At 40.6% G+C, this 22,967-nt stretch overlaps 1 protein-coding gene across 2 annotated transcripts; it reads left to right on the top strand.

Moving 5' to 3' along the window:
• Nucleotides 1-219: 219 nt before the first annotated feature.
• Nucleotides 220-20,345, top strand: YPEL5 (yippee like 5). Of its 2 annotated transcripts, XM_060245467.1 has the most exons (3): nt 220-478; nt 17,450-17,610; nt 18,178-20,345. In XM_060245467.1, the coding sequence occupies exons 2-3, from the start codon at nt 17,470-17,472 to the stop codon at nt 18,400-18,402; spliced, it is 366 nt and encodes a 121-aa protein (XP_060101450.1). In that variant the 5' UTR covers nt 220-478; nt 17,450-17,469; the 3' UTR covers nt 18,403-20,345. The 2 variants fall into 2 exon arrangements, with proteins under 2 accessions (XP_060101450.1, XP_060101458.1); XM_060245475.1 differs by lacking the exon at nt 220-478 and having other exon boundaries at nt 17,353-17,610.
• The last annotated feature ends 2,622 nt before the right edge of the window (nt 20,346-22,967 follow it).

Below are 22,967 nucleotides of genomic sequence, written 5' to 3'. Positions count from 1 at the left end.
GACCAACAAAGTTTAATTCAAGAGATGAGTCTGCGTGCACACGAATGAGCATACTTTGAATAAAACTTCGTCGGTCTTGAATGTGCCTCTGGCCTCTAACTTTATTTCCACGAAACCTAACTGAAAACTTCCCGCCTAGTTGCCCGCCCCTCTAAGGGCCTCCCTCTTCTCCACGTGGCCCGAGTGTTTGTGCGCAGCCAGCCGCCCGCAGGGCGAGGGGGTGTGGCACGTGCAGGGGAAGGGCGTAACAGGCAGCGTGGCGATGAGTGACGGCGCTTGAGGCGGGGCTTGGGCGGAGAGAGGAGGAGCGCCGTCGGGGGCGGGGAAAGAGGGACCCAGAGGGAGTCCCTCAGCTGAGTCGGGCAGTAGAGAGAGACGGCGGAGGCGCACAACAAGAGCGAGGCGGAGGCCATTGCCCCCCCCCCCCCTCAGCGCTTTCTCGGTACCGGTCGCCGTGCGGTCTTCCTCCGCCCCGCAGGTAACAGCTCGGCTCCGGGGGGGAGGGGGAGGCGGGGCGTCTGACCGAAGCGGCTGCGGCCCTTGGAAGGCTGACTCGCCTCTGGAAACCCGCCATTCACCTCTCGCAGCCTGCGAATGAGCGTTCCCGGCCCCGCCGTTGCACCGTCCATGTAGTCTTTGTGCGCTCCTTGCCCACGGACACACCCGTCACCATCCGTTCCCCTGCAACTACACGACGCCCTGCGCCCGGCCCCGCAACAGCACACTATGGCTCAGTAACGCTCGCCGTGCCGCCCCCTCCTCCCTCCTTTGACCTCATCCTACAGCCCCCCCCCCTCGCCTCGTCATCACAATAACAAAAGTCGCATTCGGCTTCGTCGCCGCCCCGACCCTCACCGGCACTGCAAACAAAAGCAACAGAAGAGCGCTGCCCTCCTAGGATAGGCAACAGCTCCTCTCCCCCACCCGCCCTGCTCTCATTTGGGCCTCCCTCTCTTTCTCTTGAAAGCTCGTAGGACTCTCCTGTGATCTCGGTGTTTTGATAACAATCGTAAGCAAATCAGAAACTCGCTCTCTCTGCTTCTCGTTGCTTTCTGTTCGGCTGTCTTCCCCTCCCGTGAAATGCTTCCTTGCTCCAAAATAAATCGTCATCGGTCTTCCTCTTGGTCTAAAATGCCTCACTCCTCGCTTTCTAGTTCTAGAGCAACATCTTACCAAATTAACGCCGTTGTGTTCTCCCTAATAATAGTTTGCTGAGTAGTAGTCACTTCCTTTTATTTATGCACGGATGAAGTAATCTTCTCTTTCCTCCCGTAATTTATGGCCATGTTGATGAGATGGTTTTTGTGCTGAAGGGAAGAAACGTAGTTTTGTTGTCAGGGGGATGTGGGGCTGATGAGCGTGTTGCTCTCTTTCCTGGTTGTGCGGTGCTGCTGACTCGGGGCCCACAGGTCTCTCGTTCTCCTCAGCTGTTTCCTCTTATTTGTTGTCGAATCGCCTGTGCTTCTGGGAGAGCCTCATTCTCAAACCAGACATAGACAGAACCTTTGCTGATTGGATCACTGTAGACCATGTGACCACCGTGCGCCCTTCCTCCGTCTCCTTTGTGTATAATTACTGTTTGGATGATAGGGGTAGGACTGTGCGTTCTTCTCTTGTATATGGGGAGAGGCGGCGATAATCGCCCACTCCTTTTGCAGTACTCTGCAGTATTGGTTTCTCGAGGAGGTTCTTGCGGCAGTGATGGTTCTACCGCTCTCTCCTGAACCTAGCTGCGAAAGTGAATAGAACACTACAATAAAGGAACAGGCTATGCTCCCCCCGCCCCATTTTTCCTTTGTGTATGACTTGGCATGCATTCAGCATTTGTTCTTTGTAACGACCTTGTGTAAACTCTTGGTTTCAACCCCACCCCCAGTGCTTAAAGTAATAAATGATTATTACTTTTAGAACATCTTAATAGCTTAAATAAATAATGATTAAGAGCATCATAAAGAGATCCTGTTTGGTGTAGTAGTTAAGAGTGTCAGATTAGTATGTGGGTGACCCAGGTTTGGATTCCCACTTGTGCCATGGCAGTTTGCTGGGTGACCAGGGGCATAGCCAGGACTTTTTTCCCCTTGGGGGGTATTTAAATAAGCTGGGGCGGGGGAGAAGTAGCAAGAAGCTGCTATTGTCCAATCCAGCATGAGATCATCTCCTTTCTTCCCTCTGCACTGAGCTTGCAGCTGTGGGCTGAGGCAGCAACCACTGGGAAGGCAGAGAGTTCCGGGTATGATACAAATAACAAGTCCCTCTGAGCATGCACCTTGACTGCTGCCTGCCAGGCATGAATATGCAGATGGACTGCAGAACCTTGTGACTGAAACACCTGCTGCCATTGTGACCCATTGTGCTCAACTGGTGCTCCTGTGAACCAGCAGCTTTGTCATGGCACAGGGCTGCCTCCACCACCATGGCCCTTGTGCAGCTCCATGGCCCGAGCAGTCGGAGCAGAGAGGGAAAGCCACATATAGGGTAATACAGGGCTTGTCAGGCTGAGAGGGTATGACAGGCCTGTAGTCACTCAGAAAGCATCCATGGCACAATAGGGATTTGAATTTGGGTCTCCCCAAATCCTAGTCTAACATTCTAACCCCCTTACCATGCTGCTTCATAATCCCATGGAAGATACTCCAAACAAATTAAATGGGGACCTTTTGCCATTCTGGTGATTGAAACTTTTGAAAGGCAAAAACATCAAATGTTCCTAGAAATGGCCACAGAAAGGTAAAAAGAAAATGAGCCATATAATCCAAATATATGAACAAATAATCCATCAAATTATAGAAAAATGTGTATATATTTTCTAGTGGATTAATGGTAGTGGGTATGAAGTCATTTTATGGAAAGAAAAAGAAATACAGTGTTTCCTGCTATGTAGTAGTATTAAATCCAAATTTCAGTTCTTGTTCTGAGGAGAAGAGCATCTTGGAATGGGTGATTTCTGCCAATTGCTCAGGGGAGCAGAATCAATTTCTTCAACTTCCTGTCTCCTGGTTGGGACTCAGTTTCAGTTTCAACAGGGAGTGCAGCTTTTGAGTGGGCTCCTTGCCTTTCTCCACAGAGTGACCTCAGACTTTGAGAGATACTTCTGTCCTCTCCCGGCCTGTTGTTTTAGCTTCTTAACACCTCTCCTTGGCTCCTTACCTTCTACTTATTTTGTCTCTGTGGGCTCTTTCTGCTCCCATCCATTGTATTGGCTGCTCAGGAAGCCTCTGAGACTCTGGAGCTATGCATGAGAGATGAATTTTTCTCCCAGAATGCTAGGGACCCTCTCCTCCTTCATCTGTTCCTTGAGGAGAGAGCTGCTCCAACAACTCTAGCCTGGAGTTGATGAGGAGGACTGCTGCAATAGCTCAAAAATGGAGCACCTGAAATCACACCATTGGAAAAAGCACAGAAATGGTGCCTCAAGTGCAAATGGATCCCTCAGCTACCGGTTTGGCCCGGGGGGTGGGGGGAGCTACAGTATAATTAAAAATGTATGAAAACAATTCCTCAAGTTTTGCAGCTTTCCTAGAATGCTTCTTTCAGTCTCCCAGATCCGTGTGCAGGGAGAAACACCTCAGCTGCCATTGAACAGCCACTGAATATGCAGGCAATAGAGCCAATTCCCTCCTGCAAGCATCACACAGGAGTTTCCTCCATATTTTTCATGGTGCCCAAGAGAAATGGGGACTGGAGAGCTGCCATTCTCAACCTGAAATAGGTGAACAGGTTTATGGTCCACAACCACTTCTGCATGGAGACCCTGCCATCAGTCACAGAAGTCTCATACTCCAAGGTCTTCATGATTTCTATCAACTTCACAGAAACCTATTTGCTCATCTCTGTATTTTCCAGAGCATCACTAGGCTTTTCCAGTTCAAAGCTCTTCCTTTTGGCCTGGCATCTTCCTCTTGGGGTCTTTTCCAAGGTCCTCATGGGGCTAGTGGCTCTGTTATCTAGACAATATCCTGATCTGCTCTCCCAACCAGGGATACCCTCATGACCATTTGGTACCTAGAGGTCCACAGCTTTGTATTGAACAAGGAGAAGAGCAGTCTTACCCCGTCACAGGGGCTGCAGCTCCTTGGTGCAAGAACATGCTATACTTCCTAGAAGTTAGGGCCTCCAGGATATCAAACTTGGCCAGGGATATGGTCAAAGCCAGGACTGCTGAACTGATGCCACTGGCTGCCTTCAGGGCCTAATGATCTCCTTTATAGTTGTTTGGGCTGCCTACACATGAGACCACTTCAGTGGTTCCTCTTGCGTTAACTGGAGATCCTGCAGAAAATGTACAAAACTCTGAGCCTAACACTGTCTCTGAGACGGAACATGGTCTGATGGGCTGACTTCAACAGCTGCGACATGGCCAATCCTATCTCATGGAGCACATTGTTCAACTCTTTACAGATGCAAGTCTGTCTTGTTGGGAAGTGTTGCTGCTTGGCCATCCAGCCTAAGGCACATGGACATCAAAGGAGAAGAAGAAGAGATTGGATTTATACTTGGCTCTTCACTCAGAGTCTCTGAGTGGCTTATAGTCTCTTTTCCCTTTCCCTCCCCACAACAGCCTGTGAGGTAGGTGGGGCTGAGGGAGCTCTTTTGAGAACTGCTCTTGAAAGAACAGCTTTGAGAGAACTTGTGACTGACTCAAGATCACTCAGCAGGTGTTTGTGGAGGAGTGGGGAATCAAACCTGGTTCTCCCAGATTAGTATGCACTCTTAACCATTACACCAAACTGGCTCTGTATCAGTGACAAAGACTGGCACAAACTCATCAGGATGGACAATATCTCAGCTGAGGACATCAACAAATGGGGGTTCTGAGTCATTCATCCTACATGTAGAAGCCCAATCCATTCTTTTCTGGGTAGAGAAACATTTACAGGCCATCTCAGAGGAAGACATCCAGGGATTCCTAAGCATCCAGGCACACTGACTGAGCAGACAGAAAATCAACAAAAACAAGTGTTTCATCAAACAGGATATCTCTTGCAAAGTGCAGCAAGGTTTGGGACTCTGGAGGTGGATCTGTTCATCTCAGCATCCAGTCATCAAGTACCAGGATTCTTTTCTAGATACCATCACCCTCTGTCAGCAGATGCTTTAACCTCTCCTTGGCCCAGTGGCCGAACGTATGCTTCTTGCTGGTAATCATGAAAGCTCTGTGTGACAGGAGGAGGCAGAAGTTATCTTTGTGGCTGCAGACTGGCCTCACAGACCATGTTTCCCTCAGCGGAGCTCTCGGTAAAGGCCCCTTGAAAGATTCCATTGAGTTCAGACATGCTGCAATAGGGCCACATATTTTTTTTGTAATAAATTAAAGGATTGTTTGCATTAAGTTCAGATTTCATTGCAAACCAAGCTAAGTTAAGAGAAACTATTTATATTTGAATTTTAAAATGATTTTTATCCACCCAGTCTACTTGTGCCAAGAATTTAGCTGATTCCTTCTGTATGCAAACTATGTGCAATACTGCTGAAGAAAGTAGTTACCATAGTTTGAGTGATGGTTTTGCTTTATGGTTAAGGTGTTGAACTTCATGATCCTCATCTAGCTTCCGGGGGGAGGGGGGGGAAATCTATTTCAAATAAATTCACCATTCAAAGTGAGGGAGGTGCTGGTTTGAGGGGGGCAACAGTGTTCTGGTGTTCTGGCCCCACTTCTGATGGCATCTGGGTTTGGGTTTTTTTGCCACTGTGTGACAGTGTGTTGGACTGGATGGGCCGTTGGCCTGATCCAACATGGCTTCTTTTATGTTCTTAGGGAGGCATTACTAAGGACTGCAACATTATGTGCATCTGAACAATGTTAAGGGCCACGGCAGAAAATGCTTTGCTTCACAGATAAGTACTTGAGGAAATGTTTCAGATTTGCAGTGTATAATCTTAAATCAAGACTACACTGTTTAGGGCTAACTTTTTTTCTTTTTAATTACATCAAGCTGAAAACTCTTGAGATAATATTTCTATAAATTTTAAGTGTTAAGAAATTTGCATCTAGCTTAATGTATTTGTCACCCTTTTTCTGTCTACTCTAACCATGCTTCCTAATGCAGGAAAGTAGTTATGTATCCAAAATGTAGGTGTTTTGTTGCATTTTAATTAGTTTACTTTACTTTATTTGATTTATATCCCACCCTCCCTGCCGAAGCAGGCTCAGGGCAGCTCACAACATAAAACAACAGACAATTAAAATCCACAACAGCATTATAAAATTTAACATTCAATAATTAGAACAATCAAAACAATGTGGTGCTAGCATCCTTGATGTTATATAATTACAGTTGCAACAGTATTTCTTTTCTTTCAAACAATTTTATTAGTAACATATGGCAATATATTCAATTTCTTATATCATTAATAACTACTTTTTTAAATCCCATATATTACTTTCTACCTACCCCTCCCCCCTTTACTTGACCCCCGCCAGTGTACTAATTTCAAAACATCATTTTAAAAGGTACCCCTAATTAATAAGAACCAAAGTTCATATCTTCCCCCCCACTTTTACTTAATCATTATCAAAGATTGTCCAATGTCCTTTTATTTTCCATTCTTTTTCTACGTATCTTCTGAACTTCTTCCACTCCATCTTAAATACTTCTAAATCATAGTCTCTTAAAGTTCTTGTTAACTTATCCATTTCACTCCATGTCATAACTTTAACAATCCAATCCCATTTCTCTGGTATTTTTTCTTGCTTCCACAACTGCGCATACAATGTCCTAGCAGCTGAGAGCAAGTACCAGATTAAAGTTCTGTATTCTTTTAGAAATTTTTCCATTTGTAATCCTAACAGAAAAGTCTCTACAACTTTGTTAAATTCATATCCCAAGATCTTAGAAATCTGTTGCTGAATCATCTGCCAAAACATTTTAGCTCTTTCACAAGTCCACCACATATGGTAGAAAGAACCTTCATGCTTTTTACATTTCCAACATCTGTCTGGCATCTTGTTATTCATCTTTGCCAATTTTTTAGGAGTTATATACCATCTGTACATCATCTTAAAACAGTTTTCTTTGATATTCTGGCATGTTGAGAGTTTCATAGAGTCCTTCCACCAATATTCCCAAGTTTCCATTTGGGAAACAAAGTTTCCATTTGTATTTATTTACATTAATTGCCCATTTAATCATCTTCTGTAGACCACTGTAAAAGTAATTTATATACTTTTGAAATTAATTTATCATTGTTTCCAAGCAGTTTCCAAGTTTCATTGTTTCCATTTACCTGTTTGCTCCTTCCTTATTCCTTCAGTTTTAATATCCTTCTCCACCAAGCTCTTTATTTGCTGCATTTGAAACCAATCATATTTATTATTCAACTCTTCAACAGTTTTCAGTTCTATTTTGCCACTTTGTATTTTTAACAGTTGACTATATGACAACCACTTTTCTTCCCCTATCTCAGCTGTTATTTTTATTACTTCCGCCAGTACTATCCATAACGGTCTTCTCTCATCTCCATACTTCTTATATTTCATCCATGTACTTAACAAATTATTTCTTATATAATGGTGAGAGAAAAAACCATCCATCTTCTTTTTTCACAAATATGTGTGCCAGCCAAATTTATTTCCGTGACTTTCCAACACTGAAAGTTTTCTGTTTAACAGCGTTATCCATTCTTTTATCCACACTAAGCAAACTGCTTCCTGATATAATCTTAGATTCAGTAGTTGAAATCCACCTCTCTTGCATCTGTCAAAATTTTCATTTTAATCCTTGGTTTCTTCCCAGCCCACACAAATTCTGAAATTTTTCTTCACCTTTTATCAAATTGTTTACTATCCTTCACCATAGGAATAGTTTGAAACAAATACATTATTCTTGGAAGAATATTCATTTTAATTGCAGCTATTCTACCCAACAATGACAAATTAAGCTTGTTCCATTTTAACATGTCTTCATTCATTTTACGCCATAACTTCTCATAATTATTTTTGAACAGATCAATATTCTTCATTGTTATTTCCACCCCCAGATATTTTACCTTGGAGGTGACTTCGCAGGCCGTTAGTTTCTGCAATTCTTGTTGTTTATTTATCTGCATATTTTTACACAGAATTTTGGATTTTTCTCTATTAATACAAAGTCCCGCCAACTCCCTATATTCTTGTATTTTAGCTAACAACAAAGGTGTAACTTGTATGGGGTTTTCATTTATAAACATATCATCAGCAAAAGCTCTGTATTTGTAAGTAAATCCTTTTATTCTTAATCCTTCTATATCTTTTTCTTCTTGTATCTGCATCAGTAATATTTCAAGAGTCATTATAAACAACAATGGTGAAAGTGGACAACCTTGTCTAGTACCTTCGCTGATTTTCATATCTTCTGTAAGATCTACATTTATACATAACTTTGCACTTTGTTCAGAATATATTGCTTTTATCATTCTTATAAAGCTTTCTCCAAGCTCCATTTTTTTCCATTACTGCAAACATAAAGTCCCAGTTTAAATTGTCAAATGCTTTCTCTGCATCTGCAAAGAATAATGCTACTTCTTTTTCTGGATGTCTTTCATAATATTCTACAATATTTACACAATTCTAATATTGTCTCTTATTTGCCTTTTGGGAAGAAAACCTGCTTGATCTTCCTTTATAAAATTTATCAAATGCTGTTTAAGCCATTCTGCCAGGATTCTTGTATAAATTTTATAGTCATTATTGAATAGCAAAATTGGTCTGTAATTTTTTACATTCGTGACATCTCTATCTTCCTTAGGTATCAACGAAATAACAGCTTCCTTCCATGTGTTTGGTATTTTCCCTTTCATTCTTATCGTATTCATCAACTTCTGCAACTTTGGTATTAATTCCTCTTTGAAGATTTTAAAAAATTTAGTTGTATATCCATCTGGCCCAGGTGCTTTTCCATTTTCCATTGTGTTGATTGCTGCTTCAATTTTTTCAATTGGATCATTCAAAACTTTTCGCATATTTTCAGTTAAGGGATCTATTTTTACCTTTTGTAAATATTCATCCATCTTCTCCTTCTTTATTTTAACACCTTTAAATAATTTGGCATAGTACTTAAAAATTCTCTTTTTATTCCCTCTTGGGTAACCACTTCTCTTCCATCTACCACAATTTTATTAATAATTTTACTTTCCCTCTTTTTTTTTTTTCAATTGCCAAGCCAAATACTTTCCTGGTTTATTTGCTTCCTCAAAGGTTTTCTGCTGCAGTCTTTTCAAACTCCATTCCACTTCTTTATTTAACAAATGTCTCATTTGAGTTTGTAATATTGTAATTTCTCTTATAATTTTTTTTCCCCTGGCCTTTTTCTCAACTCCCGTTCTTTTTTCTTTATCTCATTTTAAATGTCCAACATCTGTTTCTCTTTTACTCTTTTGTCCTTATTATTCAAAGTAATCAACATTCCTCTCATTACTGCTTTATAAGCATCCCAGACCGTCTGGAAATCTATGTCCTCTTTGTCATTCATTTGGAAAAAGGCTTTAGTTTCATTTTCTAGGTATATCACTGTTTCTTTATTCTGTAGCAAATCTTCATTCAATCTCCATCTTCTCAACTTCTTGGACAGTTTTGTAATCCACATTATGGTCAGCCCCAATCTTAGGTAAAATCTCTATTTTCCTTGTTATAAGACCTAAATCTTTAGTTCCCCACAACATGCCAATTCTAGAAAAAGTTTTATGTCTTGCTGAAAAAAAAGTATAGTCCCAAAATTCAGGGTTAAATTTCCTCCATATATCTTCTTGATTTTCTTGTTTGACCAATTCAAAAAAGACTTTGGCAATTTTCCTTCTTTACTGTTGTTGTTTTTTCCCCCTCCAGACCTATCCAATGAGTTCTTAACTGTTCCATTAAAATCTCCCATTATCAAAACTTGATCATGGGTCAGTTCATCAAGCTGTTGTATAATGTCTTTTAAAAAAGCATCCTTTGCACCACTAGGCGCATACAGTCCCAATAGCGACGTTTTCTTTCCATTTAATATTGTTTCTACTGCTACAAATCTCCCATCTTTACCTTTAAATATTAATTTTGGCTCCAATTCTTGTTTAATATTAAAAATCATTCCCCTTTTCTTCTGTTCAGGCAATGAAAAAAATTCTAGTCCCAATTGTTTATTCCATAAAAATTTGTAATCCTTTTGTTTAATATGCACTTCTTGTAAACAAATTATATTACAGTTTTGTTTCTTAATCCAATGAAATGTTGCCCTTCTTTTTTGTGGTGAATTTAGTCCATTTACATTCCAAGACAATAATTTGTAATCCATCATGATGCAAATTCTTTATTTTCTTCATAAAATCTACGCATTTCCTGTGCATTTGTAATTGTGATTCTTTTCCCCTGAAGTTCGAAGCTCAGACCTTCAGGTATTATCCATCTAAATCTTATTCCATTATCTCTTAATTTTCCTGTCAATTTTTTATATGTTCTATCATTTATCACTTGCCTTGGCAACTCCTTCATAATTCTTACTCTACTGCCTCCCACTATCAATGTCTTTTCAGAGTTTTTATTCATGATCCTTCCCACCATTTCCTTTGTCATAAATCTTATAACAACATCTCTTGGTAAGTTATTTTTCTTGGCATAAAGTGAGTTCACTCTATACATATAGTCATACATGTTTTTAGTCTCTTCAGGATCTTCCTCTAAAAATTCTGCAATTATTTTTATTATATATTCTTTTAGATCACCATCTTCCTTTTCGGGTACTCCTCTCAGACATATCTGAGTCTCCATCAGTTTGCAGTCATGGATTGTCACTTTTTCTTGCATTTTCAACAAGGTGGAATCATATACTTTCATTTTGCCTTCTACCTCCTGCACTTTCCTACATGTTTCCTCAGTTTGCTTTCTGAGATCCTCCATCTCTTTTTTTAATCTCTTAAATAATTTCTTTTTTCGATTCAGTTATCATCTCTCTCATACCTCTCATCATTCCGGCCTCCATTGCTTCTAATTGGTCCTGCATTTTTTCTAATGAAGTAGCCCTTGTTCGGGGTTGCTTGTGTTCTGACATTTAAAAAACAGTGAAAATTTAGACCTCACCAAATTCAAATTCAACTATCAGATTCAAAAGAATAGGACTTGCCTTTTATAATAAGCCTAATTTCGCCGTCCTCCAAGCTCCCAAAATCAAGATATTTATTTTTAAAGTCTTTAAATGTTTCAAAATGATGGTCACGACCTTTTGCTGCTCCTTACATTTTTTCCCCTTTTAAAAACTTCTAAAGTCCACACACATATGTCCAATAATACTTATCTTCTTGTCCTCTTCTGAGTCACTTCCAACATTTTTTAATGTCCCAAACACTTTAAAAACCTTATTTTAATTTTGACCTCCAAGCAATGGCCGCCGCTATTTCTCATTGATGTTATATTCCTAGAGTAGGTTTTCCATCCACTGCTTCCTGGTTTACTTGCCACGAAGTCTCATTCACACTAGTAAGGAGATCTCATGATACTTGACGTACTTCCTGTTTTACCTGAATATGCTGCAGGTCTGTGACGATGGTGCTCTTTTTTCAAAACCGCAAATAGACCAAACAATAAATTCCTTTCCACTTTTTAGCACTGTCCTTTATATTTACAAAGTCCAAATTTCACCTCTTTTCTCCTTCTTCCAAGCTTTCTAGATTTTCATTTCCCACCTTTTAAATTTACTCCATTAAAGTGTAAATAGTCCTGGAGTGAAAGATAGTAATCTGTACCTTCTCTTCCAATTATCCAAGTTCCCACCGGTCTTGCGTAGCTTTAGATGTTTAGCAGTGTCCAAGAAGGTTAGGATTCTATCGAGCTTATGTCAAATAAATGACTCTGAAAACTTCTGCAGATGATGAAAATGCAACTCTTCCCGGAGACCCCTCAAAGGAGCCTTCCCCCCGGACTCCCATTTAGCCAAGGTAAATCTCCTCAAAGTTTCCTGTGCATATCTTGGACTAATCTCTGACTGAGAAAAGTAGGCAGTAGGCATTAATTTGCCTTACACTACCCCGAACAGAAGTTCCAGCCTGCTCCAGTTATGAGAAGCAGCTCAGCTCGACATTCTCCTCCCTTGGAAGTCCCTAGTTGCAACAGTATTTCTTAAATTTTCCCTACAGTACAAGGCTCAGCATCAGTTAAAGACCAACCAGAAGAAAGTGGTTTTACAGGCCTTGTGAAACTGGGTGAGGATCCACAAGGCCCTTACTTCCTCTGGCAGTTGGTTCCACCAGTAGGGGGCTGCTATCGAGAAGGCTCTCTCTCTGGTGGTCTTTAGTTTAGCCTCCCTTGGCCTGGGGATTGCTAATAGGTTTTGGAATCCGGATCTAAGTACCCTCTGGGGAACGTGTGGGGAGAGACGGTCCCTAAGGTAGGCAGGTTCTAGACCATAAAGGACTTTAAAGGTAATAACCAGCACCTTGTATACTGTTGGCAGCCAGTGCAATTCCCACACCCCCGGCTGTATGTTCTCCCACAGTTTGTCCAGCAAGAACCTTTAGGATATATAAACATCAGCACATGACGGATGCCTAAACAAGCCTGTCACTGAATGCTGTAATTGCAAGGAGTGTGGTGTTCTGTTTGAAAAAAAACTTTCAATAGTAATAGTATACCTATGGTATAGTGGCAGATCCCAGCTCCCTCATTGGTTGAACATGGGGTATCAACTATTGGCTAATGAACCATCTATCACCGTCTCTGGCCTCCCATTGGCTGACTTTCCTGCCCCTGCCTACTGAACGCCCAGGAATGTTGAACAAACAACCACAACAATCTTACCTCAGAGAGAGACACATCTCTGATGCTTTTCTCTGACTTCTCTGTCATCCGGTCATAGGAAGGCCTGCCGCTCTACTGTGGCCTCATGAAAGGCAACACAGCTGCCACCAGCAACAGACCTCTGCTGTCCAATCGACAGTCCACACAGCCTCCCAGCATACGCAGCCTCCTAAGGCCACTGAAATAGTCAAGGAGCCTGGCACCACCAGGTGTATTTCCTCAGAGGGCATGGCTGTCCACCTTTACTGTCTTTTCTGACTCTTTCCTGTAAATCCTTCTCTCCCTCCTCCCCTCAAACTCACCCCGGGATGCTTGCCTGAGAAGGAGATAGGGAAGCCTCTCTGGGTGGTTGTTCAGATTAAGGGGGGAGAGGAATAAGGAGAACGATGTAGGTTGTTTTGTCCCTCCCTGCACTGTGAAGAAAGACTGTCCTTTTTCTATGTAGAGGCTGCAGGGTTGCCAACTCCAGGTAAGGAAATTCCTGGATATTTAAAGGGTGGGGCCTGGAGATGGTGGGATTTGAGGAGGGGTGGGACCTCAGACAGATATAATGCAATTTCCTCCTGGGGAACTACTATTGCCAGTCCCCAGGTGAGGGCTGGAGGTCACTCAGAATTACAACTGCTCTCCAGATGAAAAACATCAGCCCCAGCTCCCCTGGAGGTATGTATGTGGGAGTGTGAATGCCTTCACTTGGGTGGGTAGGAAGATAGCAAGGGTGGGGGGCACTTGCCCAGAGCCTCCTTCTAGAGCCCATTGTGTTTTTCTTCACAATGAGCTTTACTCATAGTAAATAGGTATTAACCTGAGTTCACAAAGAAAAGGGAATGATAGGTTAGTACCATGACCAATAACTACATGTTCAAATTACATGCTTTTTATTCTAAAAGACTGATTCAATTCAAGGAAAGCAAGATATGTATAAATGAAAGAGTATGAAAATGATGGAATAGAGTTTCTCCATGTCTACTTCTGGTTATTGTACACAGGTATACATTATAATAGCATCCATTTTATGTTTAGTCCCTTTCTTAACAATTCCCAGCATAAGAGTCCTTTTAGAGCTTTGTTTTCAGTATTTACAATTCATGGGCTGACAAGTTTTGAATTTCTAAATTGTACTCTCCAACTTTAATAAAATGTAGTCCAAGTAGTTCAGCTTAATAATAGGTTGTTTGCATAATTTTTATATATAGCCTATTTAAAAACCAAAATGATAGTATAAAACAAAAGGAATGTCACAGTGCAATTTGGATTTTTTTTCCCCCTTGGGTAAAAGATTTTTGCAGGGTAGGTCTTGATGTTTTGTTTATTTTAAAGTATTGTTCAACTATCCTCGTGTTCATAGGTTCCAAATCTAGCCAGCAGCAGTGCAAGTTATTTCACCATAATGTCAGGCTGCGGATTGATGTTAGTTACTAATATGTTGATTTATGTACTTGCTTTTATACATAGTGGATTAGTGTCAAATTGCATTATTTAGATTCCACCAGTAGGGTGGTCTCTGACACAAAGTTAGTTTTCAGACTTGGACTTGAATTACAGGATGTTCTTGTACTAGGAAGTTACCGAATTATAAATAACAGTTTTTGCTTTGAGGACTGTAAATATTCTGCAATGTATACTTCGTTGATAACACCTAATTTGATATTTTTAGCAAGTCTCTTCCCCCTCCCAAAATTGGTAAGAATATTTTCTTGTAATCAGAGCTAGCTGCTTGTACTCTTCTATGCAGTCTGAAAGATGCTAGAATTGTAATTCTGTGTGTCTCCCCACCCCCCCACCCCAGATTATGCCTTTATGAAGGAGTCCAACATACAAGTTAATGTCTCCTGACATTAGGGGCTGAATCTAGTGCCTGTGGTGGTTTTCCTAAATCCTTGGCCTCTAATAGAAACACATACAAATGTGGTGTTAGAGCATGATCTGTTGTGCCATATACAGAAACAATGTGAAACACTGGTCCTTTGAATGGGAAACATTTTTCTGTGGGGGTAGTGACTTTTTACCCAGCCTGTTTGATGCTAAGTATGTGAGATTATCATGGATTTGGTTTTAAACAGTTTAATATAGACTTCAGTCTTACATGTCTATATTAATTTGATTTCAATTTGAAGAAGCACTTTTTTGCTAAGAGGAGCCTACTATATTGGCTATTTAAAATATATAAACAACATTTCAGTTATAAAAATTGCTAACTAATTTGATGTGGAGTGAATGTCAAGTCAAGTTTAATACTGTCAAAGACCCATCCAAAAAAGAAAGAAAAATAAGTAAAAAGTGGCATTAAAAAAAGTCCAAGGTATACAATTCAGCTTGGATGCAGTATAAAATATTATACATTTCAGTTTCCATTTCTATTATAAAACCAAGTAAATTGAAATATTTCATAGACTTTTAAATATTTTTATCAATTAGTGATGGGATGGAGTGGGAAGAGAGAAACAGAAGCGGAAGGCACTGATAAGGCAAGGGAAAGAAAAAGTGAGGTCGAGAAGGAAAAAGTGTATTGGAGAGGTGGGGAAAAGAAAAGGCTGCCAGGAGGAGAAACGCTAGGAATGGATAAAGTGGTTGAAAGGAGAGAGCAGGAGAGAGACCAGGACCCCTAGAGAAACACAGGGGAGGAAGGGGCAATGAGGCCTCCTCTCAAGCCCTACTTAATCCAGCATGAAAGAAGGAACCAACCCATAAAGGCTGCATACCAGAGCAGTAGGACCAGATACCAAAAATCATTACCCACTCTCCCACAGGAAAACTCCACTCCGCACCACCTGCATTGAAAACAGACACAAGGATAACACCCGAAACCAACAGACAAACAATACAAAGATGCAAATTAGAGCAATGTAATACAATACTACTGGAAAAATATTCTGTGAGTCAGAAAAATGTTCACAGGATGTAACTTCAACTCTGGCCTTTTGTAACTGATAAATCTGAGAATCATAGAATTGGAAGGGACCTCGTGGATCATTTCAAACCCCTGCACAATGCTGGAAACTCACAAACACCTCCCCCTAAATTCACAGGATCTTCATCGCTGTCAGATGGCCATCTAGTCTCTGTTTAAAAACCTCCAAGGAAGGAGAGCCCACCACCTCCCGAGGAAGCCTGTTCCACGGAGGAATCGCTCTTAACTGTCAGGAAGTTCTTCCTAATGTTGAGCCGGAAACTCTTGATTTAATTTCAACCCATTGGTTCTGGTCCTACCTTCTGGGGCCACAGAAAACAATTCCACACTATCTTCTATATGACAGCCTTTCAAGTACTTGAAGATGGTGATCATATCACCTCTCAGCCGCCTCCTCTCCAGGCTAAACATGCCCAGGTCCTTCAACCTTTCCTCATAGGACTTGGTCTCCAGACCCCTCACCATCTTCATCAGCCTCCTCTAGACCCATTCCAGGTTGTCTGTATCCTTCTTAAAATGTGGTGCCCAAAACTGAACACAATACTCCAGGTGAGATCTTACCAGAGCAGAGTAAAGTGATACCATCACATCACGTGATCTGGACACTATACTTCTGTTGATATAGCCCAAAATTTCATTTGCCTTTTTCGCCACCGCATCACACTGTTGACTCATGTTCAGCGTATGATCCACTAAGACCCCTAGATCCTTTTTGCACATACTACTGCTAAGACAAGTCTCCCCCATCCTATAACCATGCATTGGATTTTTCCTACCAAAATGCAGAACTTTACATTTATCCCTGTTAACATTCATTTTATTGGTTTTAGCCCAGTTTTCCAGCCTGTTAAGGTCATCCTGTATCCTGTTTCTGTCTTCTAGTGTATTTGCAACCCCTCCCCATTTAGTATCATTGGGAAATTTAATAAGCATCCCCTCTATTCCTTTATCCAAATCATTTATAAAGATGTTGAACAAAACAGGTTCCAGGACATCATTGAGGCACTCCACTTGTCACTCCTCTCCAAAGGGATGAAGAACCATTCACAAGCACTCTTTGGGTGCGTTCTGTCAACCAGTTACAGATCCACCTAACGGTAACAGGATCCAAACCACATTTTACCATCTTGTCAACAAGGATAGTATGTGGAACCTTATCAAAAGCCTTACTGAAATCAAGATAAACAACGTCTACAGCATTCTCCTGATCCAGCAAGGTAGTCACTTTCTCAAAAAAAGAGATCTGGTTAGTCTGACATTACTTGTTTTTGAGAAACCCATGCTGGCTCTTAGTAATCACATCCATTCTTGAAGTTATTGTGCAGCATACGGAAATATGTGAATCAAACACCAGTAACTACTACTTGGTTCAAGTTGCACCAGCAAATCTCAATTTCTTGAATATATTGATCATGGTGTCCAACTGGACAATCTGATTAGGATAGGTCTCAGTGTATTGTTGAAATGGCCCCAGTCAGTTCAGTTCAACATATTTAGAATGTGAATCTTGCACATTTATAGTGTTCTTTAATGGGAAAGTATCCTACTCCTCCCTTCTGTTAGAATGTGTGTGTGTGTGTGGGGGGTCACATTAGCCTAGCCTGGTGTGATTATATGTTAAATAGCACACAGTGCTACCAATTTAGCCCCCTTTCCTGAGGCGAAATACTGGATGCTTATTCAATTCTTCCTGAAAGTCTCCAAGGAAATGTTTCTTTGTTTTGTACTGTTCTAGTTTCTGGAAAAAGTGTTATTACATTAATTTCAAAACTGATCTAATCTCTATCTATTTTCAGTGGTCAAGCAGACTTTGACAATGGGTCGGATTTTCTTGGATCATATTGGTGGCACTCGCCTCTTTTCATGTGCCAATTGTGACACAATCTTGACTAACCGCTCAGAGCTCATATCTACCCGTTTCACAGGGGCTACAGGACGAGCCTTCCTTTTTAACAAGGTTAGTGAGGGTTCAAGAAAAGTGTTGTTAAACTTTCTCCTGGAATGGATTACTACTCAGATAAAAAATTATACCCTGCAGGCTCTATGATGTGTAAACCCAAAAATGAAATTTGAAAGCTTGAAGTATCTTAAAATGAGAGTGCTATCCTAATATGACAACTAAAGGCTGTTGAACATAGAACAAGTTTTTTGTACCTGTATTGCTTTCATATAGGAAAATTGAATTCACATGTTTCTGTATTTGCATATGCTGAGAGCAGTGGCCCATCAAGTTTTTTCTGTTTGGAAGTGATATCATTTAGAGATTATTGTATATGAAGTGGCCCTTATATGTCACTTAAGTAACTTTAAAAAGGTGCAGGAACTTTGTCCTCCTTTAGATCTTATCCACCTATATTATGTCTCCCCTTAAAAACCTAAGCAAGTAATAAGACAGATGTTGGTGGTATCACAATTTAAGATCAGTGTGGATGTAAAATATACTACAGTTGTCTACTGATGGCAAACATCAGACCTCTGAACTGCTAGACAGTGTGCCTGATATTTTTCCTTTTGCCTTTCACAGGTGGTAAACTTGCAGTACAGCGAAGTGCAGGACCGGGTGATGCTCACAGGCCGCCACATGGTTCGTGATGTGAGCTGCAAAAACTGCAACAGCAAGCTAGGCTGGATCTATGAATTTGCTACTGAAGACAGCCAGCGCTATAAGGAAGGCCGTGTTATCTTGGAAAGAGCTTTGGTCCGAGAGAGTGAAGGGTTTGAGGAGCATGTTCCATCTGATAATTCCTGAATGGATATGTCCTTGTCTTCAGGCCTTCTCTATTAAAACTTAAGAAAAGAGAAAAATCAACAAAAAAAACCCTACTTACATGCACTGTCACCTTAGCATCAGCGTTGGATTCCTAAATGACAGAGTGGGAAAGATTGTGAGAGAATTTCAGATTAAACGTTCCATTTTTTTTTCTTTTTTGCCCCCTTTCTCTTTGGAAATATAAAGAGAATGTTGTATGGATGCTATAACTTTGTTTTGTCTCTTGCAGTCTCAGATATGTGAGCCTTTGCAGTTAGGTACCATCTGAAAGTAAAGTGAATTTACAAGAGAAATCAGTGGGATTTTAGTTTGCAAAAACCCTGTATCATCTGAAGAAAATTTTTAGTCTAGCAATACCTTTTAATTTATTTTCCAATATTTGTTTTTAATTTTAATTTGTTTTTAGCAAGACTTCACCTGATCTGCTGGTTTAAGAAGAGATCTGATTTTGTGACAAATGCTAAAGGTCCAGTGTTTAGTCCAGTTTGTGCTGGCCGTTGATTCATATTCTTGATGGGGTTTGTTGGTAGTACAGAACTTGTGCTTGTCTGTCTCATTTTTTGTTACCCAAATATGTTGTCATTCCTCATTTAAACATCTTTTCAGCCATATGACTAGTGTTGATTTTTTAAAAAAAAAACAGGGCAAAATGCTTCTCTCTCTCCATTTTCCTGTTGTAACTCACACAATAATATAAGTAAGTGACAGTTAAGTCTTGTGTTGCTTTATGTTGGTAGTGATGGAGAAAGAGCAGTTAACTATTGCTGAAGCAGATTTTTCATTTTTTTTTTCTTGGCTGACCTCTAAAGAGTTTCAACTTTTCTACTTTTTTCTGTAACTTTTAGCTTTGCATTAAAATAATGTGGGCCATAAGAAAGAAGGGCATGCCAGCATTTATAGTCATACATATACAGCCAGGCCTCAAATCTGCATCTATTTAAATGGCTAACAACTTGTCCTCAAGTGCTGCTTCTGATGTCAGAGCTCTTAGTTGCATCTTACCATTGTGGTGCTGCGCCTTTACTGTTTTCACCAGCACAACAAGCTTATCTGGCAAGTAGCTGGGTTACCTGGTGCTTCCTGTAGCAGTTACTTGTGTTGAAATTTTGTTCTTCTGAGCAAACCTTCTGTAGACTCTTTTTAATCAGCGATGCCCAAACATTGCTACCAATATGCCCTGCCAAGTTATTATTAATATCATTTTTGGGAACCTAAGAGCTGTATTTTAAAGGATTAATCACAATGTTGTACTTGTCAGTGCTAGGTATTTCATAGGCAAGGTGTTTGCCTTACTGAAATGGATTCTTAAAGATCTGATTGTATTAAATTCTTGTGAATGAACAAGGGAAGCGGACAGGGCATCAGTTTACCTTGAAAAATACTGGTCATAACTACAATCCTAACTGGACTTGCATCTACTTAGACTAGGGTAGTCTGCCTGAGCAAATGCCTTTAGGATGCTGTTCTACAAGTCACCCCTCCCAAATGTGACTAGCAAATTGGAGGTGGGAGGGGACTATGGTGGTACCATTCACACTCCTCAGATAGGGTTGTGCTTGTTTTTTTTTGTTCATTTGAGTTGCAGTTCGGGCAGCCCTGTTAGCTTGAACTTTAAGTAGTTTTAATATGCAACTTAGAAGGAAAACATGTAGATTTGTGTCTTGGGGCTAAGTTGAATCAGAATGCTTGAATAATAGTGTGCTTGTGCCTCAGATGAGTAAACTTTAGTAGATCACCATTCTATTAAACAGAGTATTCACTAACCTGGCAACTTCTCATTGGCACAATCGTTGATGTACTCTACATGTATTTTGATGTTGCAGTACAATAAAGTATGTTTTGTCCTGCATTTTCTGACCATATGATTTCACTTCTTCAAATGTACCTTTTGAAACTCTATGAATAAACACTCAAAATCAGAACTGTGAGTACTGTTAACCTTTTCTTGATTATTGTTCTGCCCATGTTAAATAAGTAGAATTTGTACCCAGTATTTTACACCTGTCATTTCTCCAGCTGACAGATTTTCTGATCCTTCCTTTTGGATCACATACATCATGATTTTTCCATAGGCAGTCCATGTAAAGAAAGATGTTTTGATATATCATGGTGATATAGCCATTTTTTTTTCATGAATGCATGCATTAAATAATAAAAAGTTGAAATTTAAATGAATGCATGCATTGAGAAGTCCTTGCATTTTCTAAATGAAATGCGCAATTTCATATGTGATGTTTGTCTTTTTACAAAGCTGTTAGTTCAGTGTAGTAAAGCTGTCATATGATACACTGCCCTTAGTTCTGCCAGTCAACTCTATCCCCTCCTCAATTAAAATTCAGGTAGTTGGAGCAATACCTGACATCACAACTTGCAGTTGCACTTACAGTGGGTTCACTGCCAGCTTTAGGAATCTTACAGAGTAAGTCAACTATGTCGCATCACTGGCTGGGTTGTACTCTTCCCAAAATGAAATCTTTCATTGCTTCTGTTGATTTATGCACTGTTGTTACTTAACAAAACAGAATTGTTCTTTTTTATTCAGATGGTAATGGTATGCATTGTTTCAGAAACGCTAGAAGTTTTGTTTATTATTTTGGTTACCAACTGCCAGTTTGAATGGCACAATAGGAACTGCTGTATGAACCAGCACAGACTTTGCAGTATGCACAGCTGATTTCTGGCTTTGAACCAAGGGAGTGTTCTTATTCCAAAGAAATTTCTGGAGCTTCAAGAAACTTAACATTTGGGGGCGGGGATGCTTTACTGAGGTGTTTTTAAAAAGGAATGTATTTCATATTGACTCCAGTTTGATTCTGATGCAGTTTGTTTCACTCATATAGACATTTATCCTGAAACTTCCTTGTATATTGTTTTCTCAAGTTTCATTTCTGTTTGGTGCAGGCTGAAGGCATTCTTATACAAACTTAGAGAAGGGAGGAAAAGGAAGCTAAATTCAGGGGCAGAATGCAGATGTCTGTTAGTACAGCTCTATATTCATTAGAATGTGTGTTCTGATGCAACTTCTTATTCACAAGTAGTCAGCATGCATATGTATTATTGGGGGAGGGTTGAGACATCAGTTTCCTAAACCCATTGGGGTGGGGCATTTGCATAGAAATTTTTAGAAGATAAAGCTATTAAGGATAATTTATTACAAACTTCTACTTGAATAACAGCATTGGGCAGCAAGGTGGAAAGTTCTACAGATGTAGAGACAGGTTTCACAGATCAATAAAAATAGTGTTAGCCATATTGGGCACCAAAGGTAGAATTACACATGATGTAATTTTTTTTAGACTTTGCTGTTTTACAAGTGGTAGCTGCGATTTAAAGGGGAAGGTTGGTGCAGGACTAGAGGGAGAAGGCTTTTAAAATCCGTTCCCTCATATCTTTTTCTCACCCAGACTTGCCATCCATAATGAATCTTATAAAGGAAGATTTATAAGTACTTTAAAGTGAGGGTGGTTTAAAGCTGTGGGGGGTGGCCTTCAGAGAGGAAAAAGACTCAAGAAAGAGTTGACTAGCCTCTCTCCCTTTGTGCCAGTCTCTCACTTTTAAATTGCAGCCACTTTAGTGGGGGTGGGGGAAGTTGATAAAATGGGAACTGTCTGTTACATGTAGCTTTCCTTTAAATGACTCATTCCAGAAATGCAGGCAAACTTGTGGCTATGCTTTTTGAGAAGTACTGCTGCCCTAGAGGTGACTACTTGATCTTCCTTTTGATACACCTGGGGTGAGGTCGGACGTTCATAAAATCCCGCTACGGGCATGAGTGGAGTCCGGAAGCATGTCGGATTTTAAGCGGTTGTCCAAACGTCAGCATCTGCAAATGATGGTTAGCTCGTTCGAGTCCTGCGTTGAGACGACTGGGGCGCAGACTAATTTGATACTGCTTTAAATCCGGAACAAAATTCTTCTGACGGTTCCTGAGCGGAATTTCTCTGTTTGAACGCTCCATCGTTGGTGACTCATCGGAAGCACACCACCGCTTCCCTCCCAAAGCCCCCTGCAAATGATATCACTGCACCAGTGAATGAGCGAGCGAATGTTGGCTCAATAAATCATTTACCCGCCCCTATGTCCGGAAACAAAACTCACTTTTGAAACTAAATGTGAACTGATTTGAAAGCATGGGTTTTTTTCTGTACACGTAGTGCTCGTGCTAGAAAAGTAGTGCCAACGGACTAGCAAAACTGTTAGTGATCCAACCAATTTAAAAGCGACGCGCTGCAGATAGTGGGCATCACTGCGCCTATGCTAATGCAGATTGACATCTCATGAAACGAGGTCTGGTAGAGCACTCTGATCAACCAGCAACGGGACCCACATGGGATAGAACGGGAGCCGGGCTGTTTGATCGGAAAATTGGTTGTGCGGATTATAATAAGAGGCGCGTTGCAGATGGATTTAATGGTGAGTGTGACCGCACCCCTGGAATGGAAGTAGTATTTTTGAGGGACGTAGTGGTGCTTTATCTTTTTTCCCTATCTAATTTCCTCAAGTTGTGACCAACAGGTCAGTATCCTCTTACAACAACAATAAAT

The sequence above is a fragment of the Heteronotia binoei genome, chromosome 1, assembly GCF_032191835.1.
Source record: "Heteronotia binoei isolate CCM8104 ecotype False Entrance Well chromosome 1, APGP_CSIRO_Hbin_v1, whole genome shotgun sequence".
Classification (NCBI taxonomy): domain Eukaryota; kingdom Metazoa; phylum Chordata; class Lepidosauria; order Squamata; family Gekkonidae; genus Heteronotia; species Heteronotia binoei.
This window is presented reverse-complemented; position numbering and strand designations above follow the sequence as displayed.

Excerpts from the sequence above, each read along its gene's own strand:
- YPEL5 (XM_060245467.1), top strand. The coding sequence starts at position 17,470 with ATGGGTCGGATTTTCTTGGATCATATTGGTGGCACTCGCCTCTTTTCA. Across the intron at positions 17,611-18,177 it reads GAGCCTTCCTTTTTAACAAG|GTGGTAAACTTGCAGTACAG; the intron begins GTTAGTGAGGGT and ends TGCCTTTCACAG.